The sequence below is a fragment of the Pyrus communis genome, chromosome 12 (genome assembly GCF_963583255.1).
Source record: "Pyrus communis chromosome 12, drPyrComm1.1, whole genome shotgun sequence".
Taxonomy (NCBI): Eukaryota; Viridiplantae; Streptophyta; class Magnoliopsida; order Rosales; family Rosaceae; genus Pyrus; species Pyrus communis.
In genome coordinates, this window is record NC_084814.1 from 26,222,328 (window position 1) to 26,245,662 (window position 23,335).

The 23,335-nt window shown below is 41.8% G+C and overlaps 3 protein-coding genes across 3 annotated transcripts; 2 read left to right on the plus strand and 1 right to left on the minus strand.

Moving 5' to 3' along the window:
• Positions 1-10,584: 10,584 nt before the first annotated feature.
• LOC137710266 (pectate lyase 1-like) lies at positions 10,585-14,581 on the minus strand. Its single transcript, XM_068449192.1, has 4 exons — positions 14,111-14,581; positions 11,581-11,936; positions 10,903-11,041; positions 10,585-10,803 (listed from the first exon to the last, which is right to left on the minus strand). Exons 1-4 carry the CDS (start codon positions 14,579-14,581, stop codon positions 10,585-10,587), a joined length of 1,185 nt encoding a protein of 394 aa, XP_068305293.1.
• A 2,270-nt stretch (positions 14,582-16,851) lies between these two features.
• On the plus strand, positions 16,852-17,409 carry LOC137710267 (uncharacterized). The gene is made up of 2 exons (XM_068449193.1): positions 16,852-16,866; positions 17,092-17,409. Exons 1-2 carry the CDS (start codon positions 16,852-16,854, stop codon positions 17,407-17,409), a joined length of 333 nt encoding a protein of 110 aa, XP_068305294.1.
• A 33-nt stretch (positions 17,410-17,442) lies between these two features.
• On the plus strand, positions 17,443-18,102 carry LOC137710268 (protein ALP1-like). Its single transcript, XM_068449194.1, has one exon. It carries the CDS (start codon positions 17,443-17,445, stop codon positions 18,100-18,102), a length of 660 nt encoding a protein of 219 aa, XP_068305295.1.
• Positions 18,103-23,335: the final 5,233 nt, after the last annotated feature.

The window sequence follows — 23,335 nt, forward strand, 5'->3', positions numbered from 1 at the left end:
TTAAAATTTTCATCTAATACCTCAATTTAACATCCTATAGGGTTAATGACACACCCCGACCGAGATCGGAGCGTGCTGGCCGTCACACAAAGGTGACGTAGCCATGTGCACGTGCGGAAGCTAATAAGTAGTAATATAAAAGTACGAATAAATTAAAAACTAGCATACAAGTACTAAAATGAGTGCTAGTTAGTGCGATACAAATTCAGAGCAGGTCTAAAGCAGTCCAAATGAAACGACAACAATAGTACGCCCGAAGGCGACCCTACGATGTGGAGTGTCTGTCAGAACGCCGAAAAGCTCACAAGGGAAACCACCGCAACGGCTAAGCAACTAGAACCTGGAGGGGCGCAAAACAAAAGCGTGAGTGGGCAAAAACAATTCTTTCTAAAACCATTTACAAAATACTTTCTAACCCCTCGCCGTAAAACCTGTATACTTCCCAGAAAATAAACATATATACGTATGTGTAAACATGCAAAACATGCTCAAGGGTATACCAATCATGCTCAAGATATGCCATGCCACAATCTCAAAGTGATATGCAAGTGCCCAGGTATAACCATAACAATATCATGTAATCTGGCAGCCGGAGTCACCTAACGTGACCTGTACGGCTGCATCTAGAGCTCAAATCTCAATCTCGATATCTAAACCTGCCCACGAGTCGGAACCACCTAAAGTGGTCTATACGACAAGCCTGGGTGTAACATATATATACGCTCTAGTGCTACGATCACGTGAAGGCTGTGCGAATAATCGCGGGTCACCTACGAGTCGGAACCACCTATTGTGGTCTGTACGACAGGCCTATGCACCTAGCTTGGATCCAAGCTGAGCGTATGGTGCGGGAGGTGAACAACACGTGAAGGACTGTGCCCTACTCTGGGCGGGAGCACTAACACCGGGGGTGCAGGTTATGAGCTCTCTAAGCATCTCCAACCACTAATTAATGCAATCGTTAATTAACGCTTACCTGGCACTTACCTATGCCTCCACAGCACCCACATATAAATATGTATATGCATGCCCCTACTAATAAATGTGATGACGCATAAACGATAATAATAATATGCATGGCATAAGGCAAATAACCCTTTTTAAATCAATTTCTGGGAATATAAATGTATATAGGTATATACGGAAAACAAAAGCCCACTCACTGGTATGTAGAAGGGTCGTAGCCCCCCTGCCTCGGGTGTGCACGCTCGTCCTCTGGGTACGTGTCACCTAAATGCGAAACAACTATAAAAACGTTAACTTTAAAGCACATAACCCGTTTCTCGTAATAACTTCTCATACATTGCTCAAAATGGACAAATGAATATACCCACGTGCTCTACACAACCTCAGGGTCACAACCATATTTTTAGAAAAATTTTTGGACCCCGCACGCGCCCCCACGCGCCAGCACAGGCACGGACCTACGCGCCCCCCACGCGCGGCCACGTGCCAGGCACACTGACGGTGTCAACAGACGCCGTCAGGAATATTCCGTTAAACTGACGGAATATTCCGTCAAATCTAACCGGATACCGTCACTGCCGTTAGGAATATTCCGTCAAACTTGACGGAATATTCCCCTTTCTTCTCCGGCCTACCCTCGCCGGACTCCGGTCGCCGGAAACTGGGAAAAACTTTAAACTAACTATTCTCCTTCGTTTCTCAACCGTTTTCTATGATTCTTGGACCAAAAGAAAGCCCTAAACTAGTAGAATCACGTTGGACCACTTTTAAAGGCTAAAGGTTACGAAATCTTACCTGTGCAAACAACCAAAACCGGCCAACTTCGAGTAGGACGATCCCGACGTCCAATTTCGTCCAACGAAGCACTCCGAGGCTCCTTGGGACACCACCAAGCTACCTACGAGCTTAGAAATCCCAAAAACTCAACGTATAAATTTTGCATGAACAATACATAAATCGGGGCTTGTGAATTCGACGTGAAAACGTTGAGGTTCCTACCTGAAAATGGTATGGTTGTGCTCGCCTCGACCTCACGAGTTGAATGGTGTCCTTAGTTTCCTCGATCTGTCACGGTTTGAGGGGTATGTGTGTTGGTCCGTACGTTTTTAGGAAGAAGAAGAAGGATAGAGGACTCGGGAGAGAGAGAAGACAGAGGGAGAGAGAGAAGGATAGTGTGTGTGTGTGTGTGGAAGTGTGTGAGGTTCCAAACACATGCCACAACACAACAACCAAAACGTGACGAAAGCACACTAGGGGTAAAATTGTAATTTCATACGTACATTTCGGTATTTCCGGGACGGGATGTCACAACCTTCCCACCTTAAAAGAATTTCGTCCCGAAATTCAAAACAACCAAATAACAACCCCTAGTGGTCAAAGAACAACCGGGGATACAAATCCCTCATCCGATTCTCTGTCTCCCACGTAGCTTCTTCGGCTGAATGGTTCCTCCACAAAACCTTCACCAAATTCACTGTCTTGTTCCTCAAAACCTTCTCTTTCCAATCAATGATCGTCACCGGTTCCTCATCGTACGTCAAATCTGGGTTAATCTCAAGCGGTTGAGGAGGTATCACGTGAGATGGATCAGCAACATAGTGTCGGAGCATAGACACGTGAAAAACATTATGCACTCTAGCCAACTCCGGGGGCAACTCCAACCTGTAAGCTACCTCACCAACTCGTTCTGTGACCACGTATGGTCCGATGTACCTGGGACTCAACTTCCCTTTCTTTCCGAACCGCACAACACCTCTCCACGGTGAAAGCTTCAGAAATACCCAATCTCCGACCTCATATGTTCTGTCCGTAGCACGCCGATCCGCTAGACTCTTCTGCCTGTCCTGAGCTGCTTTCAGGTTAGACTTAATCACCTGAACATTCTGAGTAGTCTCCTCGACAATCTCTGGACCCACTAAAACTCTTTCGCCAACCTCTGACCAACACAACGGTGTGCGACAAGCTCTGCCATACAAGGCCTCAAATGGCGCCATGCCAATGCTCGAATGAAAACTGTTGTTGTAGGCAAATTCCATCAAATCCAATCTTTGGTGCCAAGCGTCACCAAACTGCAACACCGAAGCTCGCAGCATATCCTCCAAGGTCTGAATAGTTCTCTCTAACTGTCCGTCTGTCTGTGGATGATACGCCGTGCTGTAAAGTAATCTCGTGCCCAAAGCTTCCTGGAAAGCTACCCAAAACTTCGACGTAAATCGTGGATCTCGATCCGAAACAATACTCACTGGGACACCGTGGTACTTCACAACTTTCGAAATGAACAACTCCGCTAAACGGCTCAGGGAATACTTCTCCCTCACAGGAATAAAATGAGCCGACTTAGTGAGTCGATCGACGATCACCCAAGTGCCGTCAAAGCCATTATGTGTACGCGGGAGCTTGTACACAAAATCCATGGTGATATTTTCCCATTTCCACTCTGGAACGGGAAGCGGCTGCAATAACCCAAACGGCTTCTTCCTTTCTGCTTTAACTTGCTGACAAACAGCACACCTGCTCACATACTCGGCTATCTCCCTCTTCATACCCGGCCAATAGTAAAATGGTCGAATGGTATGATACATTTTAGTAGCTCCTGGGTGCATGGCATAAGCCGAGATATGTGCTTCATCGAGAATTTCTTTCTTCAACTCCACACTCTTAGGCACGAACATTCTACCTTCTAGCATCAACATGCCATCCGAATCCCGAACTCTGAGGTCTCGCCTCCTTCCTTGCTCTCGAGCTTGAATAAGTTCTTGAGTCTCCTGATCAGTTACTTGGGCTTCAAGCACCCGATCAACAAGTATCGGCCTAACTTGGAAATTAGCAAGTAATGCCACATCTCGATCTTCGGCTTCTAGCCTTACCCCCGTAGTACGCAAGTCCACCAAAAGAGGAGCACGACTAGCGTACAACGCATTAATACGGCCCTGTGACTTCCTGCTAAGTGCATCAGCCACTACGTTCGCACGACCAGGATGATAATCAATCGTGCAATCGTAATCGCTGAGCAACTCCAACCACCTCCGCTGACGAAGATTGAGTTCCTTCTGAGTAAAGAGATACTGGAGACTCTTGTGATCCGTAAAGATCCTGCACTTTTCTCCGTAGAGATAGTGCCTCCACAACTTTAACGCAAAAATGATAGCAGCCAACTCCAAATCATGTGTAGGGTAATTCCTCTCATGAGGTTTCAACTGCCGCGAAGCATAAGCAATCACCCTACCATGCTGCATCAATACACATCCCAAACCATTCAAGGAAGCATCGCTATAAACCTCGAAATCACCGCTATCTTCTGGGAGTGCCAAAACAGGTGCATGAGTGAGACAATGCTTCAACCGTTGGAAACTCTGCTCACACCTATCATCCCACTCAAATTTAACATCCTTTCTCGTTAACCTCGTCAACGGCAAGGCAATCACCGAAAAATCCTTAACGAACCTCCGATAATACCCTGCCAAACCAAGGAAACTTCTCACTTCGGTGACGGTTCGCGGTTGCTCCCAACTCTCTACCGCTGCAACCTTCTGAGGGTCAACCAAAATACCCTGAGCAGAAACGACGTGCCCCAAGAACGCAACTTGGTCTAACCAGAACTGGCACTTGCTAAACTTAGCATATAACTGGTGTTCCCTCAACCTTTTCAACACCAAAGTAAGATGTCGAACATGCTCCGCTTTCGACTTAGAATACACCAGAATATCGTCAATGAAGACAATGACGAATCTATCCAAGTAAGGCTGGAATACTCGGTTCATCAAATCCATAAAGGCGGCTGGTGCATTCGTCAACCCAAATGGCATAACCAGAAACTCGTAATGACCGTAACGAGTCCTGAACGCCGTCTTAGGGACATCATCCCTACTGATCTTCAGCTGATAGTAACCAGACCTCAAGTCTATCTTAGAGAACACGCAAGCACCTCTCAGCTGATCGAACAAATCATCGATACGAGGCAATGGATAACGGTTTTTAATCGTCACCCGATTGAGTTGCCTGTAGTCGATGCACAGTCTCAAAGTTCCATCCTTCTTCCTCACAAACAACACTGGAGCACCCCAAGGCGAAGTACTAGGCTGGATAAATCCCTTATCTACTAACTCTTGCAGCTGAACTTTCAATTCCCTTAACTCCGCAGGAGCCATACGATAAGGAGTTAAAGAAATAGGATTGGTACCTGGAATCAACTCAATGGTGAACTCTACGTCTCGATCTGGGGGTAACCCAGGTAAATCCTCAGGAAATACATCAGGGAAGTGTCTGACCACTCTCACATCCTCTATTCTGCTAGTAACAACCTCATCCAGCACCACATGAGCCAGATACCCCTGACAACCCTTAGTTAACAACTTTTTCGCTCGTAGCGCCGAAATAACGCCATATTTCACCCCACTCTGCTCACCCACGAAGGTAACCACAGGTAGTCCAGGTCGGTGAAACGTAACCACTTTTCCATAACAGTCAATGTTGGCACGATAGAAGTGCAACCAATCCGTGCCCAGAATCACATCAAAGTCCACAATATCTAACGGGATAAGATCGGCTGACAAAGCAACACCCTCTACGATCACTGGACACCCCGGGTACACACAATCTACAACGCAACTCTCTCCCCTAGGCATAACCAACTCTAAATCATATCCTAGGGGTGTGGGGCGAGGTTGCGTCGCTTGAGCAAATGTATGAGAAATTACGGAATGTGTAGCTCCACAATCAATTAAGACTCTAGCAAAACAACCAAGAATGTTCAACGTACCCATAATCAAGTCTGGGTTGTTCTGAGCGTCCTGCAGAGAAATATTGTGAAGACGCCCTTGTCCCTGCTGACGCCCACCGCGGCCTCGGCTCGCCTGAACACCGCGTCCCTGAGCACCACGCCCCTGACTGGGCTGGCCTGACTGTCTCGAAGATCCTGCACTGCTAGTGGCAATCTCCCCCTGCTGATACTGTCCTCCCTGATACCACTGTGAACCACCCGCTGGGGCTGGAGGATACGGCATATAGCCGCCTGAATACTGGGGATAACCACTCTGGGAATAGGGATCCTGAGGGTACTGATACTGCCCCGGAGCATAAGGGGCAGCATCACCCTGATAGTGGTAAGCACCACCTCGACCCGTCTGGCCGTAACTACTAGGACCCTGGATCTGCTGGAGTGGTGCAGGTGGGGGCATAAAGGTCTGCTGCGGTTTCTGCTGCTGCTGACCCTGGGGACAATTTGCCGCTCTATGTCCCACCTGTCCACATGTGAAACAACCGTTGCTACCACGTCTACACTCACCGAAATGTCGGTTGTTACACCTGCGGCAAATAGGGGCTCTGCCTCGCCCACCATCGCCCTGCCTCTGGCCTCTAGCGCCACCAGAAAATCTACCTCCACGACCCTGCCCAGTGGCACTGAAGCCACCACTCGAAGAACTAGAACTAGCTCCACCTCTCTTGAAGCTCTGAGTCTGACGGGCCCCGAGCGATGCCTGACCTTTGCCTTTGTCATCTTTCTTCTGGTTGCCGTCCTTCTCTTCATCAGTATCGCTCGACATATTCTCGGAGTCCTCGATCCTCAGTAGTATCTCATAGAAGTCCCGATAAGTCTCGTTGTGGACCGTAGACGCCATAGAACGCCACTTCTTCCTGGTGCCCAGACGGAAAAGACGGAGCATCTCCGCCGGATTACCAGCGACATCAGGGTGATAACGGGACAAGTCCGTAAACTTACGGTAGTACTCATTCGCTGACATCTTCCGCTGTTTCAGTTCGGAAAACTCCTGCTTCTTGCGGTCAATGTACTCAGGGGGTACATATCTTCTCCTAAATAACCCCGTAAACACGTTCCAATCAATCCTCTGATCCGGAGTCAACCTACGAAGCTCCTGCTCCCACCAAGCTGCCGACTCCGTATCCAGAAACCAAGCGGTCGTCTCAACCCACCTCTCCATAGGCAAGTTCCCCTGATTATGTAGCACCCGGAAAGTCTTCTCTATATGTTCTAGCCAGCGCTCTGCGCTCTCGGGTCCCTCACTGCCCTTAAACTTATCCAACTTCAGATTGTACATCGTTTTGCAGAGGAGTCCTCTGGGGAGGGCGCATCACTGCCTGAAGGGCTGTAGCAAAAGCTTCCCCCAACTGAGTAATATCGGGGAACATAGGCTCAGAAGAGCGACGGGGTTCCCGACGAGGCGGCATAGTTCTGACAGAAGACACCAAAATTATTAGAATACTCACAAGGACACAGGACTGCCAAACCTAGGCTCTGATACCAAACTGACACACCCCGACCGAGATCGGAGCGTGCTGGCCGTCACACAAAGGTGACGTAGCCATGTGCACGTGCGGAAGCTAATAAGTAGTAATATAAAAGTACGAATAAATTAAAAACTAGCATACAAGTACTAAAATGAGTGCTAGTTAGTGCGATACAAATTCAGAGCAGGTCTAAAGCAGTCCAAATGAAACGACAACAATAGTACGCCCGAAGGCGACCCTACGATGTGGAGTGTCTGTCAGAACGCCGAAAAGCTCACAAGGGAAACCACCGCAACGGCTAAGCAACTAGAACCTGGAGGGGCGCAAAACAAAAGCGTGAGTGGGCAAAAACAATTCTTTCTAAAACCATTTACAAAATACTTTCTAACCCCTCGCCGTAAAACCTGTATACTTCCCAGAAAATAAACATATATACGTATGTGTAAACATGCAAAACATGCTCAAGGGTATACCAATCATGCTCAAGATATGCCATGCCACAATCTCAAAGTGATATGCAAGTGCCCAGGTATAACCATAACAATATCATGTAATCTGGCAGCCGGAGTCACCTAACGTGACCTGTACGGCTGCATCTAGAGCTCAAATCTCAATCTCGATATCTAAACCTGCCCACGAGTCGGAACCACCTAAAGTGGTCTATACGACAAGCCTGGGTGTAACATATATATACGCTCTAGTGCTACGATCACGTGAAGGCTGTGCGAATAATCGCGGGTCACCTACGAGTCGGAACCACCTATTGTGGTCTGTACGACAGGCCTATGCACCTAGCTTGGATCCAAGCTGAGCGTATGGTGCGGGAGGTGAACAACACGTGAAGGACTGTGCCCTACTCTGGGCGGGAGCACTAACACCGGGGGTGCAGGTTATGAGCTCTCTAAGCATCTCCAACCACTAATTAATGCAATCGTTAATTAACGCTTACCTGGCACTTACCTATGCCTCCACAGCACCCACATATAAATATGTATATGCATGCCCCTACTAATAAATGTGATGACGCATAAACGATAATAATAATATGCATGGCATAAGGCAAATAACCCTTTTTAAATCAATTTCTGGGAATATAAATGTATATAGGTATATACGGAAAACAAAAGCCCACTCACTGGTATGTAGAAGGGTCGTAGCCCCCCTGCCTCGCGTGTGCACGCTCGTCCTCTGGGTACGTGTCACCTAAATGCGAAACAACTATAAAAACGTTAACTTTAAAGCACATAACCCGTTTCTCGTAATAACTTCTCATACATTGCTCAAAATGGACAAATGAATATACCCACGTGCTCTACACAACCTCAGGGTCACAACCATATTTTTAGAAAAAAATTTGGACCCCGCACGCGCCCCCACGCGCCAGCACAGGCACGGACCTACGCGCCCCCCACGCGCGGCCACGTGCCAGGCACACTGACGGTGTCAACAGACGCCGTCAGGAATATTCCGTTAAACTGACGGAATATTCCGTCAAATCTAACCGGATACCGTCACTGCCGTTAGGAATATTCCGTCAAACTTGACGGAATATTCCCCTTTCTTCTCCGGCCTACCCTCGCCGGACTCCGGTCGCCGGAAACTGGGAAAAACTTTAAACTAACTATTCTCCTTCGTTTCTCAACCGTTTTCTATGATTCTTGGACCAAAAGAAAGCCCTAAACTAGTAGAATCACGTTGGACCACTTTTAAAGGCTAAAGGTTACGAAATCTTACCTGTGCAAACAACCAAAACCGGCCAACTTCGAGTAGGACGATCCCGACGTCCAATTTCGTCCAACGAAGCACTCCGAGGCTCCTTGGGACACCACCAAGCTACCTACGAGCTTAGAAATCCCAAAAACTCAACGTATAAATTTTGCATGAACAGTACATAAATCGGGGCTTGTGAATTCGACGTGAAAACGTTGAGGTTCCTACCTGAAAATGGTATGGTTGTGCTCGCCTCGACCTCACGAGTTGAATGGTGTCCTTAGTTTCCTCGATCTGTCACGGTTTGATGGGTATGTGTGTTGGTCCGTACGTTTTTAGGAAGAAGAAGAAGGATAGAGGACTCGGGAGAGAGAGAAGACAGAGGGAGAGAGAGAAGGATAGTGTTTGTGTGTGTGTGGAAGTGTGTGAGGTTCCAAACACATGCCACAACACAACAACCAAAACGTGACGAAAGCACACTAGGGATAAAATTGTAATTTCATACGTACATTTCGGTATTTCCGGGACGGGATGTCACAGTTAATTTAGACTAAAATAGAAAATAATAGACCAGAGAGCATAATTTATCTTTTAGTATTGTTAATTCCACAATTATAGGTTTTATTTGAAATCTCATTAATATAAACAAGTACAAATTTCAATTTTAAATTTTAAAAATATAATAACCTATATAGAAATGCATTATTACATTAATGTCAGGACTTCGAATAAAAAAACTAAAGGCTTTTTAGTCAAAATGATCCCTGAGATATAATGACAAAAATACCCTCAATCATTTTGGTCATTTCCTGAAAAATCTTCATTAAATAAAGATATAATGACAAAATACCCTCAATTTTTGTCAAATCATTTTGGCCAATTGTTTATTAAATTGAGGGTATTTTTGTCATTTGGTCCTTAATTTTTCAAGGAATGACCAAAATGATTAATGATGGACAAACTCAGAGACCACTTCTATTGATTTCAAATCTCAAGAACCAAAGTGATGAGTTATTCAAATCTTAGAGAGCATTTTGGCTAAAAAGCCAAAACTAAAAAATCAACAAATTTTCAGTCAAAGAAAATTAATAGTTAAAAATGAGTAATGTTATTCATACCATGTTTTTATACCACATTTCTATACCACCTTATGTTGCATCTGATGTGGACAGCCACATCATTTGAAAAAATTGTAAAACCCAAGGAAAGGGAGGAGAAAGACTCCTCGTATAACACAATTATTATTTAATTAACTAGTTTTTCTTAATTATTAGTTTATTAAATAATGAACTAAATTTAAAAATTTGATTAATTCAAATGATATAGTTGTCCACATCAAATGTCACTCAAGATGGTATGAAAATGTGGTATAAAAACATGTTATGAATATCATACTCGTTAAAAATCACATCCAAAGTCTGCTTTTTATTTTATTTTTTATATTTGTAATATTCATTAGGTACACACTCCTATTTCCTTTTCAATATATGTAGTTAAACTGCTGTAACAAAGATTTCAAGGTGATCCAGAAAATTATCACTCCATCAGTCAAAACGAGCAAGAAATTAATATTACGTCTTACAAGGGCTATTTCATTACGCCATTAATTAATTCGAGTGTTATTGGTTCGATGATCCCCACAATGAGACAGCTGACACCTAATTAGCATCTGGATTTGATGCATGTTAAAGCGCCTGATGACCTTGTCAATGACCGGACGGATTTGGCGTCAACAACTCCGAAAGTTTGTTCCCTGTTATAGTGAGGCTTTGCTCCACCTGTGCCTGATTGGACGAAAGAAGCCCCATTTTCGAAGATATCTCCCACAGAGTAAAATATCCACGAGTTCTTGTTCTCAATGCTGTCTTTCCTCCAAGTGATCTGTGCATGTGTAGTATGTATAGGAGAATATACTAGTTAGTTTTCATGAATAAATATATGTGTGTGTGAATCATGAAAACCAATATATATTTGAGTCACCTCTTTATTGTTTAACGATTTTGGTGCAATAAAGAGGTTGGCTTCACTCTTAACGCTAGGATTCATACTTCCCCCGATGGCGTACTGTGACCATTTTCTGTAGAGGTTGTTCACGACATGTGCATATCCATAGCGAATCCTGCATCCAGTACCGAATAGATAATTATATAATGTTGCTATATAATTAATAAATAGCTAGTTGTGTGTGCACTAAGAGACCTGTGCACACACACACATATATATATATATATGGGGAATTGTTATTAGTACTCCAAAAATCTCATTTGACACTCCAAATTTTCTATAATTAGAAAGAAAAATACATTTGCGTGCAGTATAGAATAAAATTTTTAGAGTGCTAATAACAGTTCCATGTATATATATAGCTTTTTACACAATTAGGCTTTGTTTGGTGGAGTAGGATTATGGTTTTGGGTTTAGAGTTTAGGCCCATAATCACAATCACGATTCACGACCAAGGTCAATCGCGATCATGTCCAGCATCTCTGTAACCGTGGTTCATACGAGATACGAATACAAGAGTAGTACAGTGTCTAATTAAATCCCATGTCAAAGGAAGTATAGGTTCATGTCATGATAATTAAATAGGGTTTAGGTATCAAGTATCTATTAAATTTAATATGCATGCATTAACAATAATTGCGACATACTACGTACCTTGGCATTCTTTGGTTGCAGTTGGGTCCAAAATGGTTATAGACTACTGTGATCCTCATGTTCCTGTCCCGAACGTAGCCATCATCGTGGCCAAGAAGCATAACCTTGTCCTGGTCTCTGAACCAATTGTTGGAGATGGTGATAAGGCTAGATCCTCGAGTAACATCGAGAAGGCCGTCCTGGCACTCGTAGAGTGTATTGTGGTCTATCCAAACCTTTGATGCAGTTACCAACCTGATAGCATCTCCGTCGACCTGCCCTAGTTGCCTTATCTTTCCATCTGGACCCATAACTGAGCTTGCTGGTTGGGATCGACAATGGTGGATTCGTAGTCCATGGATGATTACATCGCTTGCCTGAATTTAAATAATATCAATTGGGTGTACTTAATTACAAAATAATCATCAATTAGTTAGTAGTTAACATGCATGCACTTGGTTGGTTTGAAGTTTGATTTTGATACTCTAATAATTAAGGAGGTGTATTCAATTGAGAATTCGAGGGATTTTAATTATTTTAATGAATATAGGGATATTCAATCAGGATTTTAAGTGATTATTTGAAATTCAATGTGTATTCAATCAGGATTTTAAGATAGTGAGTTAAAATCCTTAGAAATCCAGGTGTATTCAATTAGAAATTTATTTTAAAGAATTTTAAAAAGTTGAGAAATTTGAGGGTATTAGAGAGATTTCGTAGTGCAATTTAAGTATTCACAAATCTCTCATATCTCCCTGAGATTTCGAGGGAATTGAATCAAACTTTTTCAAGCAATCTCTAGATATCAATTAAAGTCCCTTAAACTCCATGAATTTATAAATCTATTGAAATCTCTCAAATTCTTAATTGAATACACCTCTATAAGTGAATCATCTCAGCAGAATGTCTTGACCACATAGGTAAAAGGAAATGAAGTTTCTAGAATATTCTTCTTTTTGATTGAATAAATATATAGCTTTTTCTAATCTAAACAACCTATTAATAGAACTAGAGTGCTATTAGACTCACCCCAGTGTCCTATTTTCCCACCCACATGATAATCTCACAGGGTATGCTATCCACACATGCCTTTTTACTTCTCACACACCCCTTGTTACTTTCTATCATTTGATCTTCTTCAATTCATCTGATCCGACGATCGAAAATTAAAAGGGTGTGTGGATACCACACCCCTAATCTCACCCATCCATAAAAAATTAAAAACATAAAATGTTATTTTCTCACCCACCATTATTCCTAAAATAACCCTAATATAGTTTTTAACTAACTCTAATATATCTTTAAATAATATTAAAACAAATAAATAAAAACAGAAATGAAAGAAAATGCAAGACCTAAGACTTGGACATTCATCTTCTCCTTCAAACCACGCATGTCCTTCAAATCGTGGCATCCATTGCATAATATCCCTTCCTACTAACCCCACATCTACCACCCCAATCTCTATCCAACTCCCCACCCTCTATTTTCACCGAATTCCATATCTATATAGTACTCACACCTATCACCACCATGTAGAGACCCCAGATCCCCAAACCACCCTTCTTCCTTCTTTTCTATCAAAACCCCAAATCTCACCCCCAAGTCTCTTTTTCCTCCATTGAAGTTTCTTGCCTTCGTCTAGCACACACCCATTCCTTCCTCCAATCTTTCCCAGCCTCTCCGTCGAAGATATCACACACCACCCACCATTATTTATTTATATTTTAAATTATTTCTTGTTATTTTTTTTCAAAGTTTTAGTAATTAATTAAATTAGGGTTTAAGAGTCTTCTTATAAAAGGATAAATATGTTATTAACATTTTCATTAAATGGCAGGTTGGGAAATAAGACACTGGGGTGGAAGTATGTTTGTCAACAAAAATTTTATGAAATTACCATTCTAATCTCTCATCAAATTGAGCAAAAAATAAAAAAAATATCGGTAATTTAGTAATTACATGCAACATAAATTCTGATGTATTTTACATCAACCTCACAACCATTTAAGCATATTATGCCCTATTAAAAAAAAATAAAAATTAAATAAACAAATGTATGCTTTACGTTAGAAGAAATTGCTCCATCATTGTCCCATATTTCATAACAGAATTTTTTTTTTTTTTTTTAGAATTTTAAAAACTAATCGCATAAAAACAAAATGAAATGAAACTGTTCGCACAGCATGTGTGGACATCTGCTAGTTACAATGAAGTTCCTAATTGTCTGTACTAATTACAGTCACAAGGGTAAATAAACTACTTAATGACTGGACTTAAATTGTTGACTGTATTTGATGACCTGACTTCTAGATCTTCCTCTTTACTAGGGACCAAAAATTCATGATCTCAACATTGACCACATCTTGACAGGAGTATGTTGTCTTGATCACCTAGGGACCAAAGATTTATAACCTTGACATAAGTATGTTCTTTACCTTTGATATTAAATTTAAGAGTTAGTGACCATGTTAATGACCAACATTCATGATCTTGACATACATATGTACATGTGTTGCAATTGTACGAGTCTAATTAATTAAAGAGTTACCTTAAAGACTACCAAACACGCATTGCCGGCAATGTGAACAGTAGCACCTCTTCCATCAATGGCAGTAAAACTACTAATGAGAAGAGGTTTCTGGAGCTGAATCCGCATGTCCCTCCGAAAGGTGATCCACTTTTTCCCTCTGATCATGGTAACCCCATATCTCAAAGTTCCTGGTGTGGGGTCCAACGCATTATCACTAGGGTCCGTGACTTGATAGTATTTGACATCACTTCCTGCGTTGTTGCTCATTTTCCCAGCAAATCCCACTGAACATGACGCAAGTTCCTGCCGGTCACTTCTCCAATTCGAGTTCCATCTCCAGCAACTGTCAATCACGTTCAATTTCATTCCATCAACTTTTGTTTTCTTAGCCAAAATAGGGTTTGGAGCGAAGCCGACGATAATGACGATGAAAAGGCCCAAAAACAACCACCGCATATTGGCATTAAGATTTCCGGGATGAGAAGCCATCTCAAGAAAGTGCTAGATGAGCAAGGTTTTTCTGTTTAATTATTTACTTAATAGAATGAATAATTAATGTATATATTTATATAGGAGCATGGATGGAGAGATATTTATAGCCGGATTTAGTAATTAGCTAGCTAGGAAGTTTGTTTACTTGTTAGGGAGTCTTAATAATTAGCTACGGCGGAAAATAATTCAGAAGGTTCTGCAGTTTTCCCTTCTCCAGTTTTCCTCCTCATATTTAGCTAGCTACTTTGTGTAATTAGTTTTGTTAGGTATCTTCGTCTAGAAGTAGCAGCCGGGAGAGAGGTAAGATTGTTTAACTGTTTTTACTGGTGAGCAATGGAATGGAGTCCTGTGATTTTCAACTACTACCAACGTTACTGCGCATACAAATGAGTATATAATATATATATATATATATATTGGTAATCAAATGAGTATATATTTCACTCCATAAAAACTGATCAATTTTCAAGGGATAAAACTATCGATAATCGCTCCTAGCGACCAACCAAGTCATATCCCTTCGTCCAAAAAAAATAGTCATGTCCCGAATACTTAGGCCATCTTCAATCGAGGGCTGGCCAGAGGGCTCATTTTAGCCCTCTAGTTCTCCAGGATATTAATATTTTAATGAACATGTTGACCCTAAAAACTATCAAGCTTACGTGATGCGCAGGTCGAGTAATTAATAAGCTAACTACGTCATTTGGTTGATGCAGGGTGTGCCAACTTGTCGGCCGAGCTCGGCTGAGGAGTAAAATGTGTTGATGTTGCGTTGAGCGCGCTGCTGATTTCTTGATCTTGCAACTGCGGCCAAGGAAGGAACACGTCTCGGCCTTCGGGTTCTAGAGCTTGAAGACAAGGCTGCTAGTCTTGCGAAGTTCACGGATCGTCGGCACCGGGTTCGGTCACGGTAATTATATTCATAAGAGTATAAGCACACCGAACCGGTACCAAACTATATGGACACAAGTACTCAAAAGAGATGTATGTCCTGATGGTAAACGTGGTTAGGCCGTCAGAATGCTGAACTCTAAAACTTACTTGTGAGTATCCAATCATAAAACAACTTGGCGCAATGTGCTGAGCCTAGTAATCTGTAACACCTCACTTTGCCAAGAAGGCTAATGAGATGACCTCTGCCAACAAGAACTCGAAGATCCTTCTTGGCCGAGACTTGGATAGATAACCAGTCAGCTTCGACGTAGTGCTATTTATCCAAACTGAAGGTGCTACAGGGTCGGCTAATTCTACAGCAACTGTGTTGTTTATCTAAACTAAAGATGTCACCAGTTGCCTTCACAGTGCTGTTTATCCAAACTGAAGATGTGTTGGCAGAAAAAGAAAATAAAAATCTCAAGGTTGTTGAGAGGTTTCGCGTAGAGCGAGAGTTTGCGCATAGTAGTTTGTGTGTTCAATTGGAGATGCTTGAATGGTGCGATCCCTCTTCTATTTATAGTAGTGAACCTGCTCCTGGACGAGTTAGAACCACACTTGGACTCGAACTCCTTATCTTGATCTAATTAGGACTCGACTAGTCCTAATTAAATTGGGACTTTGAACCCTCCTCCATAATGAACCAGATTCATTCCCTGATTCTCAATGCCTTCAACTTTTAACACCCCTGATGGTACAAGGATTCAACCTTCGCCCTTATCTGAATCAATCATTCTCACAAGATGACTCGACCAAAAAAACTGACTAGACAACTCCTGGAACCTAGCCGACCCATGATACCCCTGGAAGACCGTTGGAGCAAGAGTCTCGACTCATTTTGTTACTTTCGGCCCAAGTTGTCATTTTGGGCCCAAACAGAACAGTGCAGGGCCATATTTGCCTCCATCTCCAACCGAGGACCAAAGGGCCATAAAGCTCGTTTTAGCCCTGTCACAAAAAAGGGTATCCAATCGAGGGCCAAAGGGCTATAGGGCCAAACATAATTTATTATTTAAAAACTACAACTTAAATTCAAATCCAACAGCTAAGTGACGTCAGCATGACGTCAACTAGCCGTTAGATTTGAATTTTTTTTTTCTATAAATAGGGTGGATATTGGGCTATAATTCACACAACTTTGAATTCAAATTATTTCAATTCAATCTCAATTCAAGTTTGCAATGAATTCCAACTTTGGATCCTCTTCGGATTCCAACTAGGGATCCTCATCCAATTCCAAATTGGAAGAAAAATAGGTGCAAATGAGACGAAAAGATGAAGAGTCTGATGAAGAAGTTCAAATAAGGCGCAACAAACAAAATAAAGCAGTAGCCATGGCTGCGGCCATGGTATGTCAGCCAATTGAGGAACAACCTTAATGGGGTGGCTCTGTTGCTAGTCGCTCTTACAAACCACGAAATAGAGCGATGATGCATGCCAATCTGATGACCAACTACTTCAACCCCAACTTGGTGTACACATAAGAGGATTTCAAACGTCGTTTCCGGATAAGGCGTCATGTCTTCGAGCATTTACTTCGTGATGTCCAGTAGATCAATCCATACTTTCGACAGAAGTGGAACAGAGCAGGTCGCCCTGGTTTTTCACCTCATCAGAAGGTTACTATTGCACTCCAAATGATGGCCTATGACTCCCCAGCTGATTTGATAGATGAAACCCATGGTATGTTTGAGTCTACATGCCTTGACACTCTTGAACAATTTTGTGACACAATTGTTCAGGTTTACAAAGACGAGTACATCTGCGAGCCAAATCAAGAAGATCTGAATCGGCTTCTTCGCAAAGCTGAAGATCGTGGGTTTCTGAGCATGATAGGATCATCAGACTACATGCATTGGGATTGGAAGAATTGTCCCACTGGATGGCAATGAGGCTTTAGCGGAAGGTTGAGAAAGCCAACTGTTATGTTAGAGGCGGTTACCTCATATGGCACATGGATCTGGCATGCTTTCTTTGGAGTCCCTGGATCCCAAAATGACATTACAGTTCTTGGGTGTTCACCCCTCTTCAATCGCCTGAAGGAAGGTAAAACACCTCAACTTGACTACTACATCATCGGTCGTCAATGCAATATGGGGTATTACTTGGCAGATGACATTTACCCAAAGTGGGCGACACTTGTCCAAGCAATTCCAAACCCTAGGAATGACGTGAAAAAGTTGTTTACCTTACACCAAAAGGCATATCGGAAAGATGTTGAGAGAGCTTTCGGTATTCTACAAGCACGGTGGAAGATCATCAGCAAACCGGCAAAAGGGTGGAGTCGAGAAAATTTGAACTCCATCATGATGTCTTGCATCATATTACACAATATGATAGTGGAGGATAAGCAAGATGGGTATATTGATGGAGAGTCTGATGACGATCAAGAAGATACAAATAGGTCAAGAAGGGCTCGTGCAAAAATATATGATGGGCCTAATTTGCCTTTCAATCTAAGAACTGGTAGTATCTCTATAAATGAGTACATGAGGCGCTATAAAATGATACGCTCTCGTGCCACAAACAACTATCTACAACAGGATCTTGTTACACATCTTTGGGCCAAAAGAAGCATGGAGTAGGCGTTTAAGTTGTATGTTGTTTAATGTTTTTAAAAATGTTGTTTAAGTTTCATGTTGTTAAATGTTTTTTTTTATGTTGTAAAATTTTTATGATGGTTAATGTTATTTAATGTTGTTTCATATTGTTTAATGTTGTTTCATATTGTTTAATGTTGTTTCATGTTACTTAATTTAATTTAATGTTGTATAATGGCTTAGGTGTGACAACCCATTCCAAATTTTACGTTTTTATTTTATTTTAAAAGCGTGAATTTACGAAATTGCCCTAGAAGCAAGGACTTTGACTTCCGTTGACCATCGACTTGAGAGATGTGGGACTTATTCTTTTAGCATATCCTCGTAGTACTCATTGGTACGAACGTATAGGCGAAAGCTGTTGGAAATGTGCCCTAAAACCAATTATATGATGATACTTTACGGACATTTCACAAAGTTAAACTAATGTAGTTTAAATGTAAAGGGCAAAGATTATTGTTTGAGCCGTCTCATATAAATGTTATATGCTTAAACGATAAGTCCAAGGAATATGTGATTGGAAGAATGCGATCTAAAGAAGTTAGATTCATGAGACCATTCTTTAATTGACACATCCTAAACGTTCCTGATCATAGGATTGTCAATTGGGCATTGACACTCCGTTAAGATCAGTACGTGCTATGTCTTCTCTCAGGGAGAGTGACTAGTCTCGAGTCATTGGTGTGTGTGACATCAAGACAAGTACGTAGGTGCTCAATAGAGAATGAGTTCACTGAACACGATCAACGAAGAGTTCTCATATTCATGTCACATGAGAACTCATGGTTGGGATAATGCAAATTAGTCTTTTGACCTGAGGCATCACAGTTGTCTTGTGGTTAGGTCCTTAATCTTTGATTATGTCAAAGTCACTCCATCAGGAGGGTGTCCACGGCATCGTTGGGGTTAAGCCACTTAGCCATAGAGGCAAGTGAATGCGCAACAAGGGATCTCTAACCTTCAAATTGTTTGAGGGAGAATACTCTATGATATGATTAAGAATCTTTGGCCAAAGTATGAATGAGATTTAGGAATGTGTTCCAAATCACATTCAAGGTAATCATATAAGCACAAGACTCACATTGGATAGTAGACATGAATAAACTATCAAACCAAACAATGTGGTCAAGAGTATTGTATTAGAGAAAGACCGTATTGCATTTGTAATCCTAAAACTGAATAGGTTCTCCACCTCTTCTGATTAGCTTGGGTAACCATGACATGCTGCTAGGCGTCAACCATGGTTTGTGGAAACCCTAAAAGTGTATTATCACTAACGGGAGAATTGAAAGTAAGTTTCAATTCACAATCGATTAGAAAGAGTTTTAATCGCCCACTGCCTCGCTAAAAGGAACCTAATGGATCGTTCACCGAGTAAGGTAGAGTTTGAAGAAACAACGGAGATGAGTAAGAATAATTAAATGGTTTAATTATTTATCTAAGGCTAGGATTAATTAATATGTTAATTAATCAAACGAATAAGTTCGTTAAAGACCTCGGGTTAGTTTTGGGCCGCAAGGCCCAATGGGATTTGAATGTCAAGCCCATTAACTCAAGTTGTATGACAATTTGAATAAACAAAGGGCTTGAAAGCCCAATAAACCCTATAGGCCGGCCATGTTAGAAGAATAGGGTTTTTGGTCCATTAGGTCACTTATTTGAAGGGACTATATAAATGACTTTATAGCCTAAAATTCATTAAGGGTTGTTTTTGGGAAAATGATGAGAACACAAGCTCTCCTTTCTCTCTAAAATTTCGGCCACCTTGGAGGGATCATCTAGCAATCAAACTCCTCCAAGGTCACTCATTTCTTCTTCATTATGCCTTGGTGATGAATCATTAGAGGTTCTCAATTTTGGGAACTTTGGAGAAACCTTTTTCATCCATCCAAATCCATAGATCTAAGATGCAAGGAATGAAGGCCCTCTCTTTGGGTGATTAGCCTTTGTTTAAATACATAGAGGAATCTACAAAGGTATATATTTCAACTCACTTTGTTTTGAGTTGATTATTGGTTCACCATTTTACTAGGCTTTGAACATTCATGGGTAATGTTTTGTTTTTAAGTGCATGCTAGCATGATTCCGCCTTTAATTTGTTAATTGCATGCTAATGATGTTGCTTAAATGAACATGTCATCTTCCAAAATAATCCTTCAAAAGCCGTTTGCGAGTCCGGATTATAACGGTATAGTTACGGACGTTCGAAATTGGTTATCCAAGGTTTCGTGTTTATTTAAATTAAATCCCCACTTTGTGGGGGAAGCAAAATCAGAAATGGAGGAAAGAAAAAAAAAAAAAAAAAAAAGGAAAAGGAAGTGGTTTCCCGTCCACCCGCACCCACCGCGAGTCCATTTTCCAAGGCCGATTCCGGCCAACTCCGGTGGAGTTTTTCGATGCCACCACCACCATCTTGAAGCTCTCATTCCCCTCTACAAAACCCACCCAAGAACCACCTTGATTAACCATGGGATGTGGCGGTTTGAGGCCACGAAAGTTGACGAAAATCAATAGTGCTCTGGCCACCTTTTTCGATTTTCCGACAAATCGGCAAAGCGATGGTTGATGCCACCACTTGGGCTTTGTAGCCCATCATCCCAGGAGCAAAACCCAACCAACCTTGACCCCGTTGGACCATCGTAGACGACGAATCGACGTCAGGAAGTTTTAGGCACCCGCCGGTTTTGTGGGAAAAATTGACCATCTTCCGTCCACTTTTGGACTTCGTGGCAGGTATGAAAGTTACTCCACTCACTGAGATCTTCATTTCTGTGTAGTTTGAGAATTTTTGGAAATAGTTGGATTTTCCGGCGAGTCGGGGCGGCCGACCGCCACCAGCAACGGCGCGTACGGCGGCGCGTGGTCAGTGGGCCGCCAATGCTATTTTTAGGCTATGTCGAATGTCTTGAATTTAGTTTTGTTATTTGAATGACGTAGGTTGATCATTGTAACCTAAATTTGTTACGATACGTTACTCGATAAAAATGTGAATCGACGATCCGACCGTTGGATCGTCACAAAAATTGGATACATTATAATACGTAATATTTAAAGATCATAGGAATTTATGGATCGGGAATCTGACTTACAGATCTTACTGAATTGGATTTGTAAGTTAGTAAAATAAATGTTCACGGCCACTTGTTTTAGGCAATTGACGGAGATCCGACCGTTGGATCGTAATGAAATTTTAATATGTTGTTCTAGAAACATATTGTGGATCGTTGGGAGTTGCGGATTGGAAATCTGAAATGCGGATCTTCCGGGTCAAGTTATATAGGGTTGTAAACCCTACCTTCGATCTTTGATCGACTGTTGACTTATGGTCAATGGGTCTCAAACTATTTTAGAATGTCGTTGAGGTTGTGTTTTATGTGAATTACGTATTCTTCGGATAAGAGTTCTGAGATGTGATTTGATAATTGGTCACAGGGACCAATCATTCAGGATGCCTCGATGTGTGCACTAGAGAATCATAGCGTGGACTCCATGTGAGTGGATCTTTTCCTTTTTATCGTACATATTGTTGAGAGTTCTATCGACACTTTTAAATTGATTAGGTATATTACCTTCATATAATTATTGTGAATGCTTGAAGTACCTATATGAACTACGAATGGCTTGATCCCTGTTTAGGGTACGTAGGCAGTCTAACGAGACGTTAGATGCAACCATAATATATTTGAGACAAAGCCTTACTTGGGAAATTGAGTAATGCGAAGGAAATTGGTAAAGGCAAGTTTTAGTTTTATGAATTAGTTAGTTAAATTAGTGTTAATTGGGTTGTCATGGATAATTATCCCTGAAAATAAGTAGTTTGGGAGTAGGGCGTTATTGATTGTACACTTCTCACCGTATTGTTTATAATTGAAAATGCTACGATATGGTTGAGTATTAGATTGCATCATGGTATATCCATATGTATATTACTTGCATATAATTATTGGGAATGCTTTCAAGTGCAAAGGTGAACTCAGGACACCCAGGTAAGTTCAGGTGAGTTTATGGTATTAGTTGAATCGATTGAGTTATAGCATGACTACAGTTATGTGTTAGGCAACTTCGATACTGTCATACTGGTTGCCATGAGTTGCACATGTTATATTGAGATGCATTGAGAGTTCATAAACCTGCACCCCGGTGTTAGTGCTCCCGCCCGTGGCCAAGGCACAGTCCTTCACGTGATGTTCACCTCCCGCACCTTACGCTCACCTTGGATCCAAGGTAGGTGCACAGTCATGTCGTACAGACCACTTTAGGTGGTTCCGACTCTTAGGTGACCCGCGATTATTCGCACAGTCTTCACGTGATCGTAGCACTTGAGCGTATTTATTTACACCCAGTCCTGTTGTACAGACCACTTTAGGTGGTTCCGACTCGTGTGCAGGTATACTTATTGAGCTATTTGCTAGCCATGATTGATGAGATATGGATAAGTCGTACATGTCACTATAGGTGACTCCGACTTATATGCTAGCTAGGATTGATGAGATATGGATAAGTCCTACAAGTCACTATAGGTGACTCCGACTTATATGCTAGCCATGATTGATGAGATATGGATGAGTTGTACATGTCATTTTAGATGACTCTGACTAATATATCACTTTGTATTGATTAAATCCATTTGGCCTACTTATTAATGTATGGTAGAGTTGATGGCAAACCGTGGTTTTGGTCATTTCTGAGTATGGTTTGGATATATGTATATATGTTGTACTGTCCTATAGAAAACGATAAAGGAATTACAGTGAGGGGTTATTACTGTTTGAAAGGTAATAGTTTTGGGAAACTTGGTTTTACAGCTTACTCACACTTTCTGTTTTGTACCCCTTCAGGTTTTAACCGCTGAGTTCGTATTGACGAGGATATATAGCTAATCTTAGTATTGGTGGCTACTTTTAAGGGTATGATTCTTACCCACACTATTGTACCTTACTTATGCTCTGACATCGCGTGTGAAATGGGTTCGCTCCCACTCGTAGCGCACTCTGGTATTTAGACACTTTTAGTTTCAAATTTATTCACTTTTTATACACTATCACATTTTATGGCTTCGTCACCTTCCAGGTGTCAGCCAGCACAGCTCGATTTAGGGTCCAAGTGGACTTTCTGGGTCGGGGTGTGTCATTAGGAAGTTATAGGAAAAAAATAGAATTTAAAAAAAATGAAACAAATTTTGTAAAATAGAAGTTATAGGAAAAAAATAGAATTTCAA